The sequence below is a fragment of the Rhinopithecus roxellana genome, chromosome 6 (assembly GCF_007565055.1).
Source record: "Rhinopithecus roxellana isolate Shanxi Qingling chromosome 6, ASM756505v1, whole genome shotgun sequence".
Lineage (NCBI taxonomy): Eukaryota > Metazoa > Chordata > Mammalia > Primates > Cercopithecidae > Rhinopithecus > Rhinopithecus roxellana.
Window position 1 is genome coordinate 50,233,050 of NC_044554.1, and position 21,065 is coordinate 50,254,114.

At 44.2% G+C, this 21,065-nt stretch overlaps 1 protein-coding gene and 2 gene segments (V, D, J or C); all 3 read right to left on the reverse strand.

Annotated features, from left to right (window-relative positions):
• The window catches only part of LOC104674945, a 381,543-nt gene that overhangs the window by 104,129 nt on the left and 256,349 nt on the right, over positions 1–21,065 (reverse strand).
• Positions 1–21,065, reverse strand: part of LOC104674944 — a 340,994-nt gene that overhangs the window by 94,938 nt on the left and 224,991 nt on the right.
• LOC104675862 (putative trypsin-6) lies at positions 9,617–13,442 on the reverse strand. The gene is made up of 5 exons (XM_010380518.2): positions 13,160–13,442; positions 11,973–12,132; positions 10,662–10,915; positions 10,124–10,260; positions 9,617–9,824 (listed from the first exon to the last, which is right to left on the reverse strand). The coding sequence occupies exons 1-5, from the start codon at positions 13,341–13,343 to the stop codon at positions 9,672–9,674; spliced, it is 888 nt and encodes a 295-aa protein (XP_010378820.2). The 5' UTR covers positions 13,344–13,442; the 3' UTR covers positions 9,617–9,671.

The window sequence follows — 21,065 nt, forward strand, 5'->3', positions numbered from 1 at the left end:
CTTTTGAGAAATGTCTGTTCATATCCTTTGCCCACATTTTGATGGGGTTGTTTGTTTTTTTCTCGTAAATTTGTTTGAGTTCTTTGTAGATTCTGGATATTAGCCCTTTGTCAGATGAGTAGATTGCAAAAATTTTCTCCCATTCTGTAGGTTGCCTGTTCACTCTGATGGTAGTTTCTTTTGCTGTGCAGAAGCTCTTTAGTTTAATTAGATCCCATTTGTCAATTTTGGCTTTTGTTGCCGTTGCTTTTGGTGTTTTAGACATGAAGTCCTTGCCCATGCCTATGTCCTGAATGGTATTACCTAGGTTTTCTTCTAGGGTTTTTAAGGTATTAGGTCTAACATTTAAGTCTCTAATCCATCTTGAATTAATTTTCGTATAAGGAGTAAGGAAAGGATCCAGTTTCAGCTTTCTACTTATGGCTAGCCAATTTTCCCAGCACCATTTATTAAATAGGGAATCCTTTCCCCATTTCTTGTTTCTCTCAGGTTTGTCAAAGATCAGATGGCTGTAGATGTGTGGTATTATTTCTGAGGACTCTGTTCTGTTCCGTTGGTCTATATCTCTGTTTTGGTACCAGTACCATGCTGTTTTGGTTACTGTAGCCTTGTAGTATAGTTTGAAGTCAGGTAGCGTGATGCCGCCAGCTTTGTTCTTTTGACTTAGGATTGTCTTGGCAATGCTGGCTCTTGTTTGGTTCCATATGAACTTTAAAACAGTTTTTTCCAATTCTGTGAAGAAACTCATTGGTAGCTTGATGGGGATGGCATTGAATCTATAAATTACCTTGGGCAGTATGGCCATTTTCACGATATTGATTCTTCCTATCATGAGCATGGTATGTTCTTCCATTTGTTTGTGTCCTCTTTGATTTCACTGAGCAGTAGTTTGTAGTTTTCCTTGAAGAGGTCCTTTACATCCCTTGTAAGTTGGATTCCTAGGTATTTTATTCTCTTTGAAGCAATTGTGAATGGAAGTTCATTCATGATTTCGCTCTCTGTTTGTCTGTTACTGGTGTATAAGAATGCTTGTGATTTTTGCACACTGATTTTGTATCCTGAGACTTTGCTGAAGCTGCTTATCAGCTTCAGGAGATTTTGGGCTGAGATGATGGGGTTTTCTAAATATACAATCATGTCATCTGCAAACAGGGACAATTTGACTTCTTCTTTTCCTAACTGAATACCCTTTATTTCTTTCTCTTGCCTGATTGCTCTAGCCAGAGCTTCCAACACTATGTTGAATAGGAGTGGTGAGAGAGGGCATCCCTGTCTTGTGCCAGTTTTCAAAGGGAATGCTTCCAGTTTTTGCCCATTCATTATGATATTGGCTGTGGGTTTGTTATAAATAGCTCTTATTATTTTGAGATATGTTCCATTAATACCTAGTTTATTGAGAGTTTTTAGCTGAAGGGCTGTTGAATTTTGTCAAAGGCCTTTTCTGCATCTATTGAGATAATCATGTGGTTTTTGTCTTTGGTTCTGTTTATATGCTGGATTACGTTTATTGATTTGCGTATGTTAAACCAGCCTTGCATCCCAGGGATGAAGCCCACTTGATCATGGTGGATAAGCTTTTTGATGTGCTGCTGGATTCGGTTTGCCAGTATTTTATTGAGGATTTTTGTATCGATGTTCATCAGGGATGTTGGTCTAAAATTCTCTTTTTTTGTTGTGTCTCTGCCAGGCTTTGGTATCAGGATGATGTTGGCCTCATAAAATGAGTTAGGGAGGATTCCCTCTTTTTCTATTGATTGGAATAGTTTCAGAAGGAATGGTACCAGCTCCTCCTTGTACCTCTGGTAGAATTCAGCTGTGAATCCATCTGGTCCTGGACTTTTTTTGGTTGGTAGGCTCTTAATTATTGCCTCAATTTCAGAGCCTGCTATTGGTCTATTCAGGGATTCAACTTCTTCCTGGTTTAGTCTTGGAAGAGTGTAAGTGTCTAGGAAATTATCCATTTCTTCTAGATTTTCTAGTTTATTTGCATAGAGGTGTTTATAGTATTCTCTGATGGTAGTTTGTATTTCTGTGGGGTCGGTGGTGATATCCCCTTTATCATTTTTTATTGTGTCTATTTGATTCTTCTCTCTTTTCTTCTTTATTAGTCTTGCTAGCGGTCTATCAATTTTGTTGATCTTTTCAAAAAACCAACTCCTGGATTCATTGATTTTTTGGAGGGTTTTTTATGTCTCTATCTCCTTCAGTTCTGCTCTGATCTTAGTTATAGCGGTCAGTGTCCCCCAATAGACATCTACAGAACTCTCCACCCCAAATCAACAGGATATACATTCTTCTCAGCACCACATCACAGTTATTCCAAAATTGACCACATAATTGGAAGTAAAACACTCCTCAGCAAATGTACAAGAACAGAAATTATAACAAACTGTCTCTCAGACCACAGCAATCAAACTAGAACTCAGGACTAAGAAACTCAATGAAAACTGCTCAACTACATGGAAACTGAATAACCTTCTCCTGAATGACTACTGGGTACATAATGAAATGAAGGCAGAAATAAAGACGTTCTTTGAAACCAATGAGAACAAAGATACAACATAGCAGAATCTCTGGGACACATTTAAAGCGGCGTGTAAAGGGAAATTTATAGCACTAAATGCCCACAAGAGAAAGCTGGAAAAATCCAAAATTGACACTCTAACATCACAATTAAAAGAACTAGAGAAGCAAGAGCAAACACATTCAAAAGCTGGCAGAAGGCAAGAAACAGCTGGGCTTTCTTAGTCCTAGGAGATGAAGGTTAGAAGAAGGGAGAATGGCCTGGCTGTTTAGGAATCCTTTTAACTATTGGGGATGTATTTAATGTACTTAAGGAAGGACAAGCCTTGGTAACAAGCTTGGCTTTTCAGTGTCTTGGAGCTCCCAAGAGAGGAGGAAAGTCTTATCTAAGGCTCATTCCTGTGAAAATGAAGATGCTTCTCTCCAGTCAGTGTGCAGGTATGTCAAATCCAAGACTCTGGGAACAAGAATACCAACACTAATGGATAAGGAGAAGGGAGACTCACATTCCATAGAATTCTAGGCTTCCAGATGGCTCTCCTTCCTACCAAGGCTTAAGGATGGGAAGTGCTGCAAAGAAGGAGGGGCACAGGTTAGTTAGGAACTTACTCAGTGCATCTGGAGGATGGAAAACCAATGGCGCACTCCTCCCCTTCTTCAATGTGAAGACATTTGTCTGTCTCATGTGCATCTTGTCATAGGTTCTCTTCATGCAGCCTCACAGTTGCCCTGGCAACCTGCATTCAGGGTGATGCACACTGACCCACCTGCTCAGGGTTGACAGCGTGAACCAGAATGACATGGCCCCTGATCAGATGTCAGAGTATGAACCTTTCAGTATCCTGGAGCCCCCAAGAGAGAAGGAAAGTCTTATCTAAGGCTCGTTCCTGTGAAAATGAAGATGCTTCTCTCCAGTCAGTGTGCGGGCATGTCAAATCCAAGACTTTGGACCATGGTAAATCTGGGTTATGATCTGATCTGAAAATCAGCAGTAGATAGAGATTTGAGCACGTGGTAAATAGGTCACATACTGGGTTCAATAACGAAGATGTGGAGTGGTATGTCTAGAATTTTCTGTCTTAGATGCAGTGAGATTATGCTGGACTCAGTACAAAGTGAATCTTCCCAGACAATATCCTGATTTGGGCCCTACCAAGGCTACTAAGACACAATTGTGTAATTGACTGAGGCACAACTTGGCCAGAGCAGTGTGGAGATGGGAATGCTGTCTCTGCGCAAGTCTAATGATGTAAGGAAAAAGGGAGCTTCCTTATGAGGGTGCTTTCCCTTCTCAGCAACTCAGAGTTCAGGTTGGTGATGGGCAGGAGTGAGCAGAGTTCAAGTTTGAATTCTTTGAAAGGTAAAAGAAGCAGGGATATTCTGGAGACAGTAAACCAAATGAGCAAAGCTCAGAAACTTGGTGGTGAAATTGGACATGCCAGGGGGATAGAGGGAGGAAGCAAATGGAAACCAGAGGGAATCGGAAAAAATGCCAAAGTGGGGCCAGTGGAGTTGAGAGGACACACAGAGATCCTTCGGGTTTAGCTCCTGGCATGGCCACCAAGCCAGCTTTCCCATAGCCAGGAGACACCCTCTCCACCCCATACTCCCTCTAATCACTGATAGACTCATATCTAACACTGCTGTATTTAGATGGTGCATGGTGTCTGACAGTTTTACAAGAGTTTTCACATAAGCAACAGTGGTACATTGCTTTTCATTTATGCTGAGTTTCACAGTTTAACTTCCTACAAACATGCTAATTATGATTTGTGCAAAGCAAAATTATTTCCATTTGTAGAGGAAGACAATGCAATTCAGAAGGATTCTGTCTTGCCCAAGAATACAGATCTTAGCAGAGCTGACCATAAGTTTAATGGAAGCCATGGAGAGCGTTGTGAAGTGTGGGAAGTGCTGCAGCTGGCATCTAAAAGGAGATTTATTGAGGATCAAGACAGAGGTCCCCAGAGGACAAACTGTACATCTGATTCCTTCCTGGTACTTTTCTTCCTGGCAGAAATAGATGATTAAATTCCTCTTTCTCCTGGCACCTTGTTTCAGAGCCTTACCTTGCCACAGTTCCAGACCCATCCAGGCCATGACTACCATTTAGATGACACACCTCCCTGCTCACGAATAACTGGCCAAGGCTGAGGTAGCCAGGTTTTGGAGCATTGATAATATGGGCTTTTCCTGTGTTGTCCCTAAACATGTTGTTTCATTTTGTCCCCGTGTCATGGCGTTTTTGCAGAACTCCTACGTTAGAAAATAAGGAGAGACTCTTCCTCTAGCAACCGTAGACACCAGTGTGCCCTAAACAGGGATGTGAACCTTGGTAGAAGATGGAAATTCTTTTTTGGAAAAGGGGATTTTTGGATCAGTGCTTGTGGCTTTCACTCTCTGTTTGAAAGGCAACACCCAAGAATATGAGGAATTTGTATCTAGAGCTTGAAGACTAGCCTTCTCCAGTATTTTGTGCTCTTCCTTAAATGATCACAGTATAGTCTGAGGTCAGTTTTCTTCAAAAGGGAATGACCTTACAGGTAGAGAAGACAGCTGTAGGTGGAGACTATTACCTCATACTGTAGACTCAGATGTGTAGGATAGGCCCAGATCTAGCTGCCCAAGCTCAATTTGGAGGACTTGCCATTCTTGGTACTGTTCATTCTGAACTATAGATTTCTTTGTCTACTTCTCTGAGATATCTTTCTGGTTTGTGTTTAGTGCTTAGCACACCAAACCACTGTCCTTCAATTATGATAACAGTGAATCATTTCTGTGTGCTTACTATATACCACGTAGCTTACTATATAACATGTAACTCATATAAGTTAAGAATGTTTTTTTCATTTTATCATGACAACCACTTTGGGATTTTACATTTTATGGATGATCAAATGATCATTTTACAGATGATCAAATGAGTTTTCTGGAGGTAAAGTGAGGCTTCCACCTCCCAGTGCAGCAGCTACAAGCCACAGCCGGCCCTGTCTGCACGTAAGACCTTGACAAAGCAACCAGAGCCAGAAAGAACCATGAGAGAAGCTTTCAATCACTTCCAGCCACTTTGTCGTCCATTTCTTCTCTTCTCATCTCCTGCATTTTTCTCCATCTCCAGGTACAGTTCGGGATGTGGACGCCTATCCCAATACAAAAGCACTTGCGGATCCTTTCCTGATACCCCAATTCATCCCGATTTCCCCCCTTTCAAGTCAGATCTTACCTACCTGTTTGGGTCAGAGACATGTGAATGTTAAAATCCCCGAGGAAGGCGGCAGGGACTGTGCCCTGAGATGATTATTGGTGAAGTGGATTTATGCTTCATTTCAGTTTAAGAGAATGTTGCTGTGTCTCTGGCCAGGACAGACAGCCCACTGTGGCCCTGGGTGATGAGGGAAGCCCACAGAGACCCAGGGTTTGTGTCCTGTGTCTGCCAGTGTCTGCAGAGCCAGAATTGAGCTAGTCCCTTGAAAGGACAAGTGCTGATGGGCACTTGTGTGGTCGGTTGATATGGGGCTTGTTGATCTGTCAAATTCCAGGTGACAAGATCAATGCATGCTGGACGGACCCCTTCCCAGCAGGCTCTGGTGGCTGCAAACTGGTTCAGGTGTGGAAGGTAAAGGTAAGCCACTTTACCTTTGTTTATTCTTCGAAAACTAAACAATGAAAGACTGATGAAAACAAGAATTCTACCAGTGGGCAGGCAAGAATTCTCTTCTGGAAAAGGGATGTTTGTGGCTCTTCCCCACGTTGGCCTTGAAAGCACTTGGCTACAGAATGGCTATTAATAAAATGTCAAAAAATTAGAAGATGGTGAGGCTGCAGAAGAAAGGGAAGGCTTATACACTGTTGGCCTCAGTGTAAATTAGTTCATGGAAAAATTAATGCAGAAAGCATTTTGGAGTTTTCTGAAATAATTTAAAACAAAACTACAATTCCACCCACCAATTCCTTTAGTGGGCATTTACCCAAAGGAAAATAATTGTTCTGCCAAAAAGACACATGCTCTTGAACATCTTTCACAGCACTATTCACAGTAGCAAAGCCATGGAATGAACCTAGGGGGCCATCAGCAGTAGACTGGATAAAGGAAATGTGATACATATACACCGTGGAATACTATGCGTCCATGAGAAGAATGAAATCATATCCTTTGCAGCAACATGGTTCTGCTTGGAGACCCTAATCCTAAGGAAATTAACATAGGAACGGAAGACCAAATATCATGTTCTCCTGTATAAGTGGGAGCTGAGCATTGGGTACACATGGACATAAATATAGGAACCGTAGACACTGCAACTACTAGAAGGAAGAGAGAGGGAGGGTGGAAAGGGCTGAAAAACTAACTATTGGGTATTTTGCTCGGTGTCTGCATGATGAGATCATTTGTGCCCTGAAGCTCAGCATCACACAATATACCCGTGTAACGATCCTGCACATGTACCCCCTGAATCTAAAATAAAAGTTGAAATTATTTTTTAAAAAATGAGCCCTGGGCCAGAAGTGGTGGCTCACACCTGTAATCCGAGCACTTTGGATCACTTGAGGTCAGGAGTTCAAAACCAGCCTATCCAGCATGTTGAAACCCTGTCTCTACTAAAAATACAAAAAACAAACAAACAAACAAACAAACAAAAAAAAGAAAAAAGATATTAGCTGGGCATGGTGGCGGGTGCCTGTAACCCCAGCTACTTGGGAGGCTGAATCACTTCATCCTAGGAGGTAGAGGTTGTAGTGAGCAGAGATCATGCCACAGCACTCCAGCCTGGCTGTAGTTCAGCCAGAAGGAGATGTTTTGTGTGAAGGCTGAGGTGGAGCTCTTCGGAACCCCCGTGAGAAGGAGGCCCTAAACCGTGGCAGTGGACACAGCTGCAGCTTTCTGCTTCTTTGCCCTTTAGTCTGGCCCCACAGGTGAATAGTACCAGCCTCGATCCTGAGTACATGCTCTGGAGACCTTCACATTTCACAGTTCCATGTGAGCAAATGAACTGGGAAAGCTGTGTGGCCTGAGAAAAGGCAACCCCATGGCCTCGCTCTCACATAGTATTTTATCTTGAATTTTGAATAAGCCTTATTTTATTTTATTTTATTTTATTTGTGTTTTTGGTGGTGGTGGTGGTGGTGGTGGTTTATTTTACACAGACAACTTCGAAGAAATCCCATGGTTATCTATGATTTTCATGCCCTGTTTCTGCTGGCAACCCTTCTGAGTGGGTTGACTAACTTTTCCTTGTAAAGAGTCTACATGGCCCAAGTAGGAGGTAGAAGCAGCCGTCTGGAAGGCCATTGGTATACTTATGTCTGTCTCCTGGCTTCCGATAACCAGCTGGGCTTTGGTAGGAATGATCTGAATGGAGACAGAAAACAGTGGAAACTAACACTCCTCGCCCAGCCCTCTTTACATGAAGTGTTTGGTTCTTCCCTTAACTCTTGAGTAATGATGATATTCAGACGAGGCATTGACATTATGGTAAGAAATGGAAAAAGTGTATCTGTCTTGTCTGTCTATCTATCTACTGGATATATATCTCCTAAAGCAGACAAACCCAAGGATGTACAGTGAACTAGGGTCTGCCTTTGGACTCCAGAAAAACAAAATTCATGTTGAACAAAGTGATGTTTCTATACAGTGACTGTCTGGGTGACCCCTGCGTATCTGTCCATTGTGTGCAAGCCCTGAGGCCTGTTTTCCTCTGAAGATAGTGAGTGGTAGCCATCTCCTCAAACGAATCACACATTTGGAGTTCAGATGGCCCTCTCAAGGTAACGGATCTTACACATTTACCGTTTATCAAACAAGTGTCTGATGCATACTTGGGTGTATTCCACAGCATGTGGACTGCAGTCCCCTGCGCTGGTCAGGAATGCTGTGCTCCATGTAGAGGTTTTACTCTACTCATCACTGCAATTTGTATGCTGCTTCGTGGACACTTGGAGGCCTGTGCTGTGTTCCCTGTAACGGGAAATGTGCTCTGAACTTGTCTGTCTCCCTTAGCTGCTCCTGACCCTTGGTATCAGCTCCCAGGGGTGACCACAACCACTTGGGACAGAAGGTGAAGGTGGAATTTCAAAGAGAAGCTTGCTTGGGTCTTCGGTGCCAAGCTTGGTTGAGTTGTGGCCCTAACATGGGCCCTCTCAGAATTGCCAGGAGGAGGCTTTGGCAGGTGCCACAGGTGCCACGGGGCCTGCCTCCGTCTGCTGCCTCCAGTGGGTGCAAGCCAGCCAACATGTGGCCAGAGTGGCTGGATGGTGTCACAGCCCTCAGATGTCCTTCCTTCCACCACTTTTAAAGAGTCCCAAATAACTCACTTGAAGTGTCTCAAAGGAAAGTAAGTTTTATGAAAATGAATCCTTCCTCGGTTAATTGATCAAATGGGTGAATCCTGACTCTCTCTAGTTTCTTTCCCTGGTCGGAGTGGGGAGCTGGTGGTAGCTGTGGGATTCACTGTGGTGCCCTATCCCAGGGGCAAAGAAGATAAAAATGCAGCGTGTAGAGCTGGGCTTGATTCCCAAGTTGCAGTCTGGCTCCCGCTATGGGAGGCGGGACATCTCCCTAGCTGCTCACAGAGAGAGAAGTAGGGAATTGAGGAAGAGTTAGGGGCCAGAGAGATTTACTTGAGTCTGATTTTCCAGGTGAATGAGAAGGGAGGGCTTAGTCCAGGGCTTGGTGCCAATGCATTCCTGGGAGAGGCATGTCATCACCAACAGCATTGGTCATTATTGTTGTATGTTAGCAGTAAGATTCAGCTGGTCAGATTTTTTGGGCTGCCTCGAAGATGCTGACACATTTTCTGTACTGTGATTGTTCTGAAGGCAGAGTAGCTCTAACCACTGTGAGAACCCAAATAAAAATCAATACCTCCCATCCAAGAGCCCCTTTCCGAAACTCACGTTTCTCTAGAAAACAGTGCACCCCTTTCTCCCAAGCTTATTAGTTTTGGATTCCATCTCCTTGTATGTGCTAATCTAGTGTACCATGGAACACATTCGGGGAGCTGGGGGCTCTGTTTACCTTTAAGCGGGAAAGTCATGTCTGACCTGAAATTGGAGGATGCTTTCCCGTGTGAAGGAGTGTGAGGGAGCAGGCACAACCACAGTGAGAACAGGGTCACTTTATTGGTATAGAGACTGCAGAGGGACTGGGGGCTTTAGCTGTTGGCAGCTATGGTGTTCTTAATCCAGGTCAAATAGTTGTAGACCTTGGTGTAGACTCCAGGCTTGTTCTCCTGGGCACAGCCATAGCCCCAGGAGACAATGCCTTGGAGCTCTCCATTGCAGACCGCAGGGCCACCAGAGTCCCCCTGGGCGGAAGAAGGGACAAGTTGTATGGACAGATGGAGGAGGAATATAGCTATATTGACTCTGAACCTTAAAGACCCCTTTCCAGCCAGATCTGTGGCTCCACGTCCTTCTCATGGTGGCCCATTCTCTGTTCTTCCTAAGCAGACAGCATGCAGCCCAAGGGAGCCTTCCTCACTTCTCCATGGGGGAACTGCAGGGAGCCTCCTCAGCCCCACCACCTTGAGAGTTCCAATCTCTTTCCCGGGTGGGGCCTGGGTATCAGTGGGAGCCTCTGCATGGGAAGGGTTGTTCAAATCACCTGGCAGGAATCCTTGCCTCCCTCAAGGAAGCCCACACAGAACATGTTGCTGGTAATCCTTCCAGGGTAGCAGGCTTCACACTCAGCCTGAGTCAGCACAGGAGCATACAGGCACTGCAGCTCATCTGGGTAGTCAGCTGTGAGAATCAGGAAGAGAACAAAGAAAGTAGAATGTGGGTCAGGCCAGAGAAGGAGACAATAATCTAGGATGGAACATTGAAGAGGAACACTGCCCCTGGAAAGGACTCCAAAACATAAGTCCTGGCAAGGGGCTCTGGCTTTTCAATCCCAGAATGATCATTGTTGAACCCCTTCCAATATGTAATCACAGCACGTTCTCCATTTGTCCTGTCTCTTGATTTTAGGAGCCAAGTCCTTGAGACTTTGCATCCTATGGTGCCCAGTGCAGAGCCTGTGTGTAATGGGCACTAGAAATGAGTATTAAGCCTGGAGGCAAGTGGATTTAAGTGAAAGGATATGCTTCATTCTGGAAATTGTGAGGATGGAGGGAAGTAGAAGGACAAACGGAGCCACGCACCCCCAGAGCTCAAAGTGTTGCCCCAACCAGAGATGAGGCACTCAGTGCCAGGAGCTGGAGGGGCGGTGGGCAGAGGGATGGTGGACACGTAGTCATTGATGACAGCAGGTGTGGAGAGCTTCATCAGCATGATATCATTGTCCAGAGTTGTTGGGTTGTAATCGGGGTGGCAGATGATCTTGGCTGCGTTGATGAACTGCTCAGTCCCCTCAAGGACGTTGATATTGTGCTCTCCCAGTCTCACCTGGATGTGGCTGATGGGCATGTCAGGCATGGTGAAGACCTTCTCTCACAGCTGGGTTACCCATCCCACCTTCCCCAGGGGTCCTCAAGGTCTCTGCTCATGGACAGCTCTGGAGTCATAGGGTGGGGTGTGTGGCCATATCGCAGGGACATAAGAGGGATGTGGGTCAGTGCAGGTGTGAGACCCAGGATCTTTCTGCTTCAGAGGTTGGTGTTAGTGGGGTGGGGCAGAGTCAAAGGGATCCCAGTGGAGGCTGCTTCTCAGTCCACCTTCACAGCCTCTTTCCCAGAATCTCCACAGTCACTAGCACTGTGAGCACTAGGAGATCCTTGAAGATTTCCCAGTATCCTCCATCCCAGGCCTTTGCTAACTGCACAGTGCCTGTTCCTCCCTCCTTTCTTGGCCTGGTGAGCACCATACTTCTGTGTAATCTAATCCAAAGGTAGCCATAGTATTAGAATCTCCTGGGAACTTGTTAGAAATGTAAATTCTTGGTCCTTACCCCTGTCTTTTGATCAGAACCTTGGGTATGGGATCCAGTGATTTGTGCCTTAACGAGCCTATAGGTTTTTCTGATGCATACTCAGGTTTGAGAGTTCCTGGTATAGGCAGCAGTTCTGAGTTCTGTCTATACACTCTACAGTTACCAGAGGTAGAGTGTGAAATACTTACTGATATTCACACCCTCTTCCTGAAAATTTTGAGTTAATTGCCCTGGGATAGGACACAGGCATCAGTATTTTTAAAAACTCTTTCTTAGGTGGCTTTAATGTGTAGCTAACCAGCAAAAGTATTTGCCTGCTTTTCTCACTAGCTCAGTCCACCCCAAGATCATCCCTGCCTGCTTTTATGACCACAACCCTTGCTGTTTCATGGATTTGCCTGGGTGTGAGAAGTTCCTGTCTTGTGTTCACTCTCTGCTCTGGAGAGTCATCTTCTGCCAACAAGTTTTCTTCTCCACTACCTCTCCCATCCATCTTATGCAAACTCAGTATTTCCCTGGGTTGAAACCAAGCTCTCCTAGGCAGCCTGGCTTGGATTTTTGCATTCAAGGGCCCCACACTTACGGCTTGTAGCAGTGACAGGCTGAAACCACCCACTGTTCACAGATGAGGGAGCCACCACAGAAGTGGTAGCCATAATTCAGGGACACCTGGTAGGGGACAGAATTCTCCTCACAGGTGTAGCCCCCAACAATCTTGTCATCGTCGTCAATGGGGACAGCAACTGGAGTGGAGACGGGAAGGGAGAAGGCAAGTCAGTAGCATGTTAGGGGTGGTGCTCCCAGCCTGCAGTTGCTTCCTGCGAATTAGAAATCCTTAAGAAGCACAGTGAGGCTACGCAAGGGAGTGAGCACTGCCACCCCTGGTGAGCATCACTGGATGTGGCTCCCAAGTCTCTGTGTCTGTAGGGCACATAGCTAGGTACCCTATAGGTGTTCAGATCTCTCCTGGGGTCACCAGGCTGAGGATGCAAGGAATGTCCTCACAATGCTTCCAGTGGGATAGGAGTTGGGATGGGGTTGTCTCACCCACTGAATGCTTCTCTTTTCATTCACCACCTGTGTACACCACCTGGCCATTTAAGCCCTGGATGGTCAGGATACTTTGGCCAAGCTAGGAAAACCCCCTGGCTGCGTAGACCTGGCCATGACCAGCTTCCCCCTCAGCTCAGATCTGTGTAGTGAAGGCAGAGTTGAGGGCAGCCCCAGGCTCACTTCGGCAGAACAAAGGTAGATGTTATTATTGTCCAAAAGAACAGCAATTCTTAACCTTGGCTGCATATCTAGAAATGTTGAAAAATCACCTGGGAAGCTTAAAAGCCCAGAACACAGGCTGCACCCCAGACAAATGAAGTGAGGATTTCTAGAGTTGAGTCTCTGGCATGAGTAATTTTTCCACCTCCCCAGTTGCATTCGAGGTTAAGAGCAGCTATAGTGGAGGTATTCTGGTGCTGTGGAGCCAAGCCTGAAGCCTGCTGCTTTATTTCATGGGCCAACCTCACCTGGTCTCCCTTCCCAGCATCTCTATCCACAGCTTGGATATGGTTGAATTGCAGTGGTGGGAGTGAAATCAGGGAGAAGGTGAAAGAGGTGAGGCTTAAAGAGAGCCCAGGGAGGATGGGAAGTAGAGATGCCAGATGAAGGAAATAGAATACCAGAGCACAGTCAAAAGAGGAGAGGTAGCAAGAATGGAAGGGCATGTGTCTGCCAGGAAAGGGGTGGTTGGGGCCTGAGGCAGGGCATGAAACTCACCAGCAGCTCCCACAAAGGCAAGGATCAGGAGTGGATTCATGGTGGTAGAGTGTGCCTGACTGGTGGTGGAGGAGCCATCTGTATACCTCCCAAGGATCGGGAGAGGAGGTGTCTGTGAAGTGAAGGTCACCACTCCTCCCAGGACCAACAAACCTGCAGCTTTCCCCTTCCCAGGGTCTTGCATCAGCTCGGCTATGTTTGGCCACTCTGTAGGCTTGTGATTCACAGATGATAAGGGAACTTGCCTTCTGAGAGGAGAGAGGGAGACCGGCTGTTTCCTGGAAGGATGCTGGGATGGGAAAGACAAGGAAAGATAAGACCTGGATCACACAGCTGGGCTTTCTTAGGCCGAGAAGATGAGGGTTAGAAAGAGGGAGAATGGCCTGGCTATTTAGGAATCTTTTTAACTATTGTGGATGTATTTAATTTACTTAAGGAAGGGCAAGTGTTGGTAACAAGCTTGGCTTTTCAGTGTCCTGGAGCCCCCATGAGAGGAGGAAAGTCGTATTTAAGGCTCGTTCCTGTGAATACGAAGATGCTTCTCTCTAGTCAGTGTGTGGCACGGTTAAATCTAAGACATTGGGGAATAAGAAATCCAAATTAAGGGGTAAGGAGAAGGGAGATGCAGCATTCCACAGGATTCTGGGCTTCCAGATGGCTCTCCTTCCTACCAAGGCTTAAGGATAGGAAGTGTTTCAAAGGAGGGGGCACAGGTTAGGTAGGAGCTTACTCGGTGCATCTGGAGGATGGAAAACCAATGGCAAACTCCTCCTCTTCTTCAATGTGAGGACATTTGTCTGTCTCATGTGCATCTTGTCATAGGTTCTTTTTTTTTTTTTTTTTATACTTTAAGTTCTAGGGTACATGTGCATAACGTGCAGGTTTGTTACATATGTATACTTGTGCCATGTTGGTGTGCTGCACCCATCAACTCGTCAGCACCCATCAATTCATCATTTATATCAGGTATAACTCCCAATGCAATCCCTCCCCCCTCCCCCCTCCCCATGATAGGCCCCGATGTGTGATGTTCCCCTTCCCAAATCCAAGTGATGTCATTGTTCAATTCCCACCTATGAGTGAGAACATGCGGTGTTTGGTTTTCTGTTCTTGTGATAGTTTGCTAAGAATGATGGTTTCCAGCTGCATCCATGTCCCTACAAAGGACGCAAACTCATCCTTTTTTATGGCTGCATAATGTTCCATGGTGTATATGTGCCACATTTTCTTAATCCAGTCTGTCACTGATGGACATTTGGGTTGATTCCAAGTCTTTGCTATTGTGAATAGTGCCGCAATAAACATATGTGTGCATGTGTCTTTATAGCAGCATGATTTATAATCCTTTGGGTATATACCCAGTAGTGGGATGGCTGGGTCATATGGTACATCTAGTTCTAGATCCTTGAGGAATCGCCATACTGTTTTCCATATGGTTGAACTAGTTTACAATCCCACCAACAGTGTAAAAGTGTTCCTATTTCTCCACATCCTCTCCAGCACCTGTTGTTTCCTGACTTTTTAATGATTGCCATTCTAACTGGTGTGAGATGGTATCTCATTGTGGTTTTGATTTGCATTTCTCTCATGGCCAGTGATGATGAGCATTTTTTCATGTGTCTGTTGGTTGTCTGAATGTCTTCTTTTGAGAAATGTCTGTTCATATCCTTTGCCCACATTTTGATGGGGTTGTTTGTTTTTTTCTTGTAAATTTGTTTGAGTTCTTTGTAGATTCTGGATATTAGCCCTTTGTCAGATGAGTAGATTGCAAAAATTTTCTCCCATTCTGTAGGTTGCCTGTTCACTCTGATGGTAGTTTCTTTTGCTGTGCAGAAGCTCTTTAGTTTAATTAGATCCCATTTGTCAATTTTGGCTTTTGTTGCCGTTGCTTTTGGTGTTTTAGACATGAAGTCCTTGCCCATGCCTATGTCCTGAATGGTACTACCTAGGTTTTCTTCTAGGGTTTTTATGGTATTAGGTCTAACATTTAAGTCTCTAATCCATCTTGAATTAATTTTCGTATAAGGAGTAAGGAAAGGATCCAGTTTCAGCTTTCTACTTATGGCTAGCCAATTTTCCCAGCACCATTTATTAAATAGGGAATCCTTTCCCCATTTCTTGTTTCTCTCAGGTTTGTCAAAGATCAGATGGCTGTAGATGTGTGGTATTATTTCTGAGGACTCTGTTCTGTTCCGTTGGTCTATATCTCTGTTTTGGTACCAGTACCATGCTGTTTTGGTTACTGTAGCCTTGTAGTATAGTTTGAAGTCAGGTAGTGTGATGCCTCCAGCTTTGTTCTTTTGACTTAGGATTGTCTTGGCAATGCTGGCTCTTTTTTGGTTCCATATGAACTTTAAAGCAGTTTTTTCCAATTCTGTGAAGAAACTCATTGGTAGCTTGATGGGGATGGCATTGAATCTATAAATAACCTTGGGCAGTATGGCCATTTTCACGATATTGATTCTTCCTATTCATGAGCATGGTATGTTCATCCATTTGTTAGTGTCCTCTTTTATTTCACTGAGCAGTGGTTTGTAGTTCTCCTTGAAGAGGTCCTTTACATCCCTTGTAAGTTGGATTCCTAGGTATTTTATTCTCTTTGAAGCAATTGTGAATGGAAGTTCATTAATGATTTGGCTCTCTGTTTGTCTGTTACTGGTGTATAAGAATGCTTGTGATTTTTGCACATTGATTTTGTATCCTGAGACTTTGCTGAAGTTGCTTATCAGCTTAAGGAGATTTTGGGCTGAGACAATGGGGTTTTCTAAATATACAATCATGTCATCTGCAAAGAGGGACAATTTGACTTCTTCTTTTCCTAACTGGATACCCTTGATTTCTTTCTCTTGCCTGATTGCCCTAGCCAGAACTTCCAACACTATGTTGAATAGGAGTGGTGAGAGAGGGCATCCCTGTCTTGTGCCAGCTTTCAAAGGGAATTTTTCCAGTTTTTGCCCATTCAGTATGATATTGGCTGTGGGTTTGTCATAAATAGCTCTTATTATTTTGAGGTACGTTCCATCAATACCGAATTTTTTGAGCGTTTTTAGCATGAAGGGCTGTTGAGTTTTGTCAAAAGCCTTTTCTGCATCTATTGAGATAATCATGTGGTTCTTGTCTTTGGTTCTGTTTATATGCTGGATTACGTTTACTGATTTGCGAATGTTGAACCAGCCTTGCATCCCAGGAATGAAGCCCACTTGATCATGGTGGATAAGCTTTTTGATGTGCTGCTGAATCCGGTTTGCCAGTATTTTATTGAGGATTTTTGCATCGATGTTCATCAGGGATATTGGTCTAAAATTCTCTTTTTTGTGTGTGTCTCTGCCAGGCTTTGGTATCAGGATGATGTTGGCCTCATAAAATGAGTTAGGGAGGATTCCCTCTTTTTCTATTCATTGGAATAGTTTCAGGAGGAATGGTACCAGCTCCTCCTTGTACCTCTGGTAGAATTCAGCTGTGAATCCGTCTGGTCCTGGACTTTTTTTGGTTGGCCTTAATTATTAATTATTGCCTCAATTTCAGAGCCTGCTATTGGTCTATTCAGGGATTCAACTTCATCCTGGTTTAGTCTTGGAAGAGTGTAAGTGTCCAGGAAATTATCCATTTCTTCTAGATTTTCTAGTTGATTTGCGTAGAGGTGTTTATAGTATTCTCTGATGGTAGTTTGTATTTCTGTGGGGTCAGTGGTGATATCCCCTTTATCATTTTTTATTGTGTCTATTTGATTCTTCTCTCTTTTCTTCTTTATTAGTCTTGCTAGCGGTCTGTCAATTTTGTTGATTTTTTCAAAAAACCAACTCCTGGATTCATTGATTTTTTGGAGGGTTTTTTTGTGTCTCTATCTCCTTCAGTTCTGCTCTGATCTTAGTTATTTCATGCCTTCTGCTAGCTTTTGAATGTGTTTGCTCTTGCTTCTCCAGTTCTTTTAATTGTGATGTTAGAGTGTCAATTTTAGATCTTTCCAGCTTTCTCTTATGGGCATTTAGTGCTATAAATTTCCCTCTACACACTGCCTTAAATGTGTCCCAGAGATTCTGGTATGTTGTATCTTTGTTCTCATTGGTTTCAAAGAACATCTTTATTTCTGCCTTCATTTCGTTATGTACCCAGGAGTCATTCAGGAGCAGGTGGTTCAGTTTCCATGTAGTTGAGCGGTTTTGATTGAGTTTCTTAGTCCTGAGTTCTAGTTTGATTGCACTGTGGTCTGAGAGACAGTTTGTTATAATTTCTGTTCTTTTACATTTGCTGAGGAGTGCTTTACTTCCAATTATGTGGTCAATTTTGGATTAAGTGTGATGTGGTGCTGAGAAGAATGTATATTCTGTTGATTTGGGGTGGAGAATTCTATAGATGTCTATTAGGTCCGCTTGGTGCAGAGATGAGTTCAATTCCTGGATATCCTTGTTAACTTTCTGTCTCGTTGATCTGTCTAATGTTGACAGTGGAGTGTTGAAGTCTCCCATTATTATTGTATGGGAGTCTAAGTCTCTTTGTAAGTCTCTAAGGACTTGCTTTATGAATTTGGGTGCTCCTGTATTGGGTGCATATATATTTAGGATAGTTAGCTCTTCCTGTTGAATTGATCCCTTTACCATTATGTAATGGCCTTCTTTGTCTCTTTTGATCTTTGATGGTTTAAAGTCTATTTTATCAGAGACTAGGATTGCAACCCCTGCTTTTTTTTGTTCTCCATTTTCTTGGTAGATCTTCCTCCATCCCTTTATTTTGAGCCTATGTATGTCTCTGCATGTGAGATGGGTCTCCTGAATACAGCAGACTCATGGGTCTTGACTCTTTATCCAGTTTGCCAGTCTGTGTCTTTTAATTGGAGCATTTAGTCCATTAACATTTAAGGTTAATATTGTTATGTGTGAACTTGATCCTGCCATTATGATATTAACTGGTTATTTTGCTCGTTAGTTGATGCAGTTTCTTCCTAGCCTCGATGGGCTTTACATTTTGGCATGTTTTTGCAATGGCTGGTACCGGTTGTTCCTTTCCATGTTTAGTGCTTCCTTCAGGGTCTCTTGTAAGGCAGGCCTGGTGGTGACAAAATCTCTAAGCATTTGCTTATCTGTAAAGGATTTTATTTCTCCTTCACTTGTGAAACTTAGTTTGGCTGGATATGAAATTCTGGGTTTAAAATTCTTTTCTTTAAGAATGTTGAATATTGGCCCCCACTCTCTTCTGGCTTGTAGAGTTTCTGCCGAGAGGTCTGCTGTTAGTCTGATGGGCTTCCCTCTGTGGGTAACCCGACCTTTCTCTCTGGCTGCCCTTAAGATTTTTTCCTTCATTTCAACTTTGGTGAATCTGGCAATTATGTGTCTTGGAGTTGCTCTTCTCGAGGAGTATCTTTGTGGTGTTCTCTGTATTTCCTGAATTTGAATGTTGGCCTGCCCTACTAGGTTGGGGAAGTTCTCCTGGATGATATCCTGAAGAGTGTTTTCCAACTTGGTTCCATTTTCCCCCTCACTTTCAGGCACCCCAATCAGACATAGATTTGGTCTTTTTACATAATCCCATACTTCTTGAAGGCTTTGTTCATTTCTTTTTCTTCTTTTTTCTTTTGGTTTCTCTTCTCGCTTCATTTCATTCATTTGATCCTCCATCACTGATACTCTTTCTTCCAGTTGATCGAGTCGGTTACTGAAGCTTGTGGATTTGTCACGTATTTCTCTTTTTTTTTTTGAAAATTTTTTTTTAATTTTTAAAATTTTTTTTTATTTTATTATTTATTTTTTTATTTTTTTAATTTTTTAATTTTTTTATTTTTTTACACGTATTTCTCGTGTCATGGTTTTCATCTCTGTCATTTCATTTATGACCTTCTCTGCATTAATTATTCTAGCTATCAATTCTTCCACTCTTTTTTCAAGATTTTTAGTTTCTTTGCGCTGGGTACGTAATTCCTCCTTTAGCTCTGAGAAGTTTGATGGATTGAAGTCTTCTTCTCTCATTTCGTCAAAGTCATTCTTTGACCAGCTTTGATCTGTTGCTGGCAATGAACTGCGCTCCTTTGCAGGGGGAGTTGCGCTCTTATTTTTTGAATTTCCAGCTTTTCTGCCCTGCTTCTTCCCCATCTTTGTGGTTTTATTTGCCTCTGGTGTTTGATGATGGTGACATACTGATGGGGTTTTGGTATAGGTGTTCTTCCTGTTTGATAGTTTTCCTTCTAATAGTCAGGACCCTCAGCTGTAGGTCTGTTGGAGATTGCTTGAGGTCCACTCCAGACCCTGTTTGCCTGGGTATCAGCAGCAGAGGTTGCAGAAGATAGAATATTGCTGAACAGCGAGTGTACCTGTCTGATTCTTACTTTGGAAGCTTCCTCTCAGAGGTGTACTCCACCCTGTGAGGTGTGGGGTGTCAGACTGCCCCTAGTGGGGGATGTCTCCCAGTTAGGCTACTCAGGGGTCAGGGACCCACTTGAGCAGGCAGTCTGTCCATTCTCAGACCTCAGCCTCCGTGTTGGGAGATCCACTGCTCTCTTCAAAGCTGTCAGACAGAGTTGTTCGCGTCTGCACAGGCCTCTGCTGCTTTCCCTGTTGTTGTTTAGCTGTGCCCTGTCCCCAGCGGTGGAGTCTACAGAGACGGCAGGTTTCCTTGAGCTGCTGTGAGCTCCACCCAGTTCGAGCTTCCCAGAGGCTTTGTTTACCTACTTAAGCCTCAGCAATGGCGGGCACCCCTCCCCCAGCCTCGCTGCTGCCTTGCGGTTAGATCGCAGACTGCTCTGCTAGCAATGAGGGAGGCTCCGTGGGCGTGGGACCCTCCCAGCCAGGTGTGGGATATAATCTCCTGGTGTGCCCATTTGCTTAAAGCGCAGTATTGGGGTGGGAATTACCCAATTTTCCAGATGTTGTGTGTCTCAGTTCCCCTGGCTAGGAAAAGGGATTCCCTTCCCCCTTGCGCTTCCCGGGTGAGGCAATGCCTTGCCCTGCTTCAGTTCTCGCTGGTCGGGCTGCAGCAGCTGACCAGCACCGATTGTCCGGCACTCCCCAGTGAGATGACCCCAGTACCTCAGTTGAAAATGCAGAAATCACCAGTCTTCTGTGTCGCTCGCGCCGGGAGTTGGAGACTCCATAGGTTCATTTTATGCAGCCTCATGGTGCCCTGGCTATTGGCACTCAGGGTGATGCAAACTGACCTACTTGCTCAGGGCTGACAGCCTGAACCAGCATGACATGCCACCGATCAGATGTCAGAGTGTGGACCATGGTAAATCTGGGATACGATCTGATCTGAGATTTTGGCACATGGTAAATGGGTCACATATTGGGTTCAATAACGAAGATGTAGAGGGGTGGATCTGGAATTTTCTATTTTAGATGCAGTGAGATTATGCTTTGCTCAGTACAAAGTGAATCTTCCCAGATAATATCCTGATTTGTGCCCTATCAAGGCTACTAAGACACAGTTGTGTAATTGACTGAGGCATAACCTGGCCAGAGCAGTGTGGAGATGGAGATGCTATCTGCGCTCAGGTCTAGTGATGTAAAGAAAGGAGGAGCTTGCTTATGAGGGTGCTTTTCCTTCTCACCAACTCTGAGTTCAGGTTGGTGATGGGTAGGAGTGAGCAGAGTTCAAGTTTGAATTCTTTGAAAGGTAAAAGAAGCAGCAATGTTCTGAAGACGGTGAACAAAATGAGAAAAGCTCAGAAACTTGATGGTGAAATTGGACATGGCCAGGGGCTAGAGGGAGGAAGCAAATGGAAACCAGAGGGAATTAGAAAAAATGCCAGAGTGGGGCCTGTGGAGTTGAGAGGACACACAGACTACCTTCGGACCCAATTCCTGGCATGGCTGCCAAGTCAGCTTCCCCACAGCCAGGAGACCTACTGCTTGGAGACACCCTCACCACCCCCCCTCTAATCACTGTTGGGCTCAAACCTAACACTGCTGTACTTAGA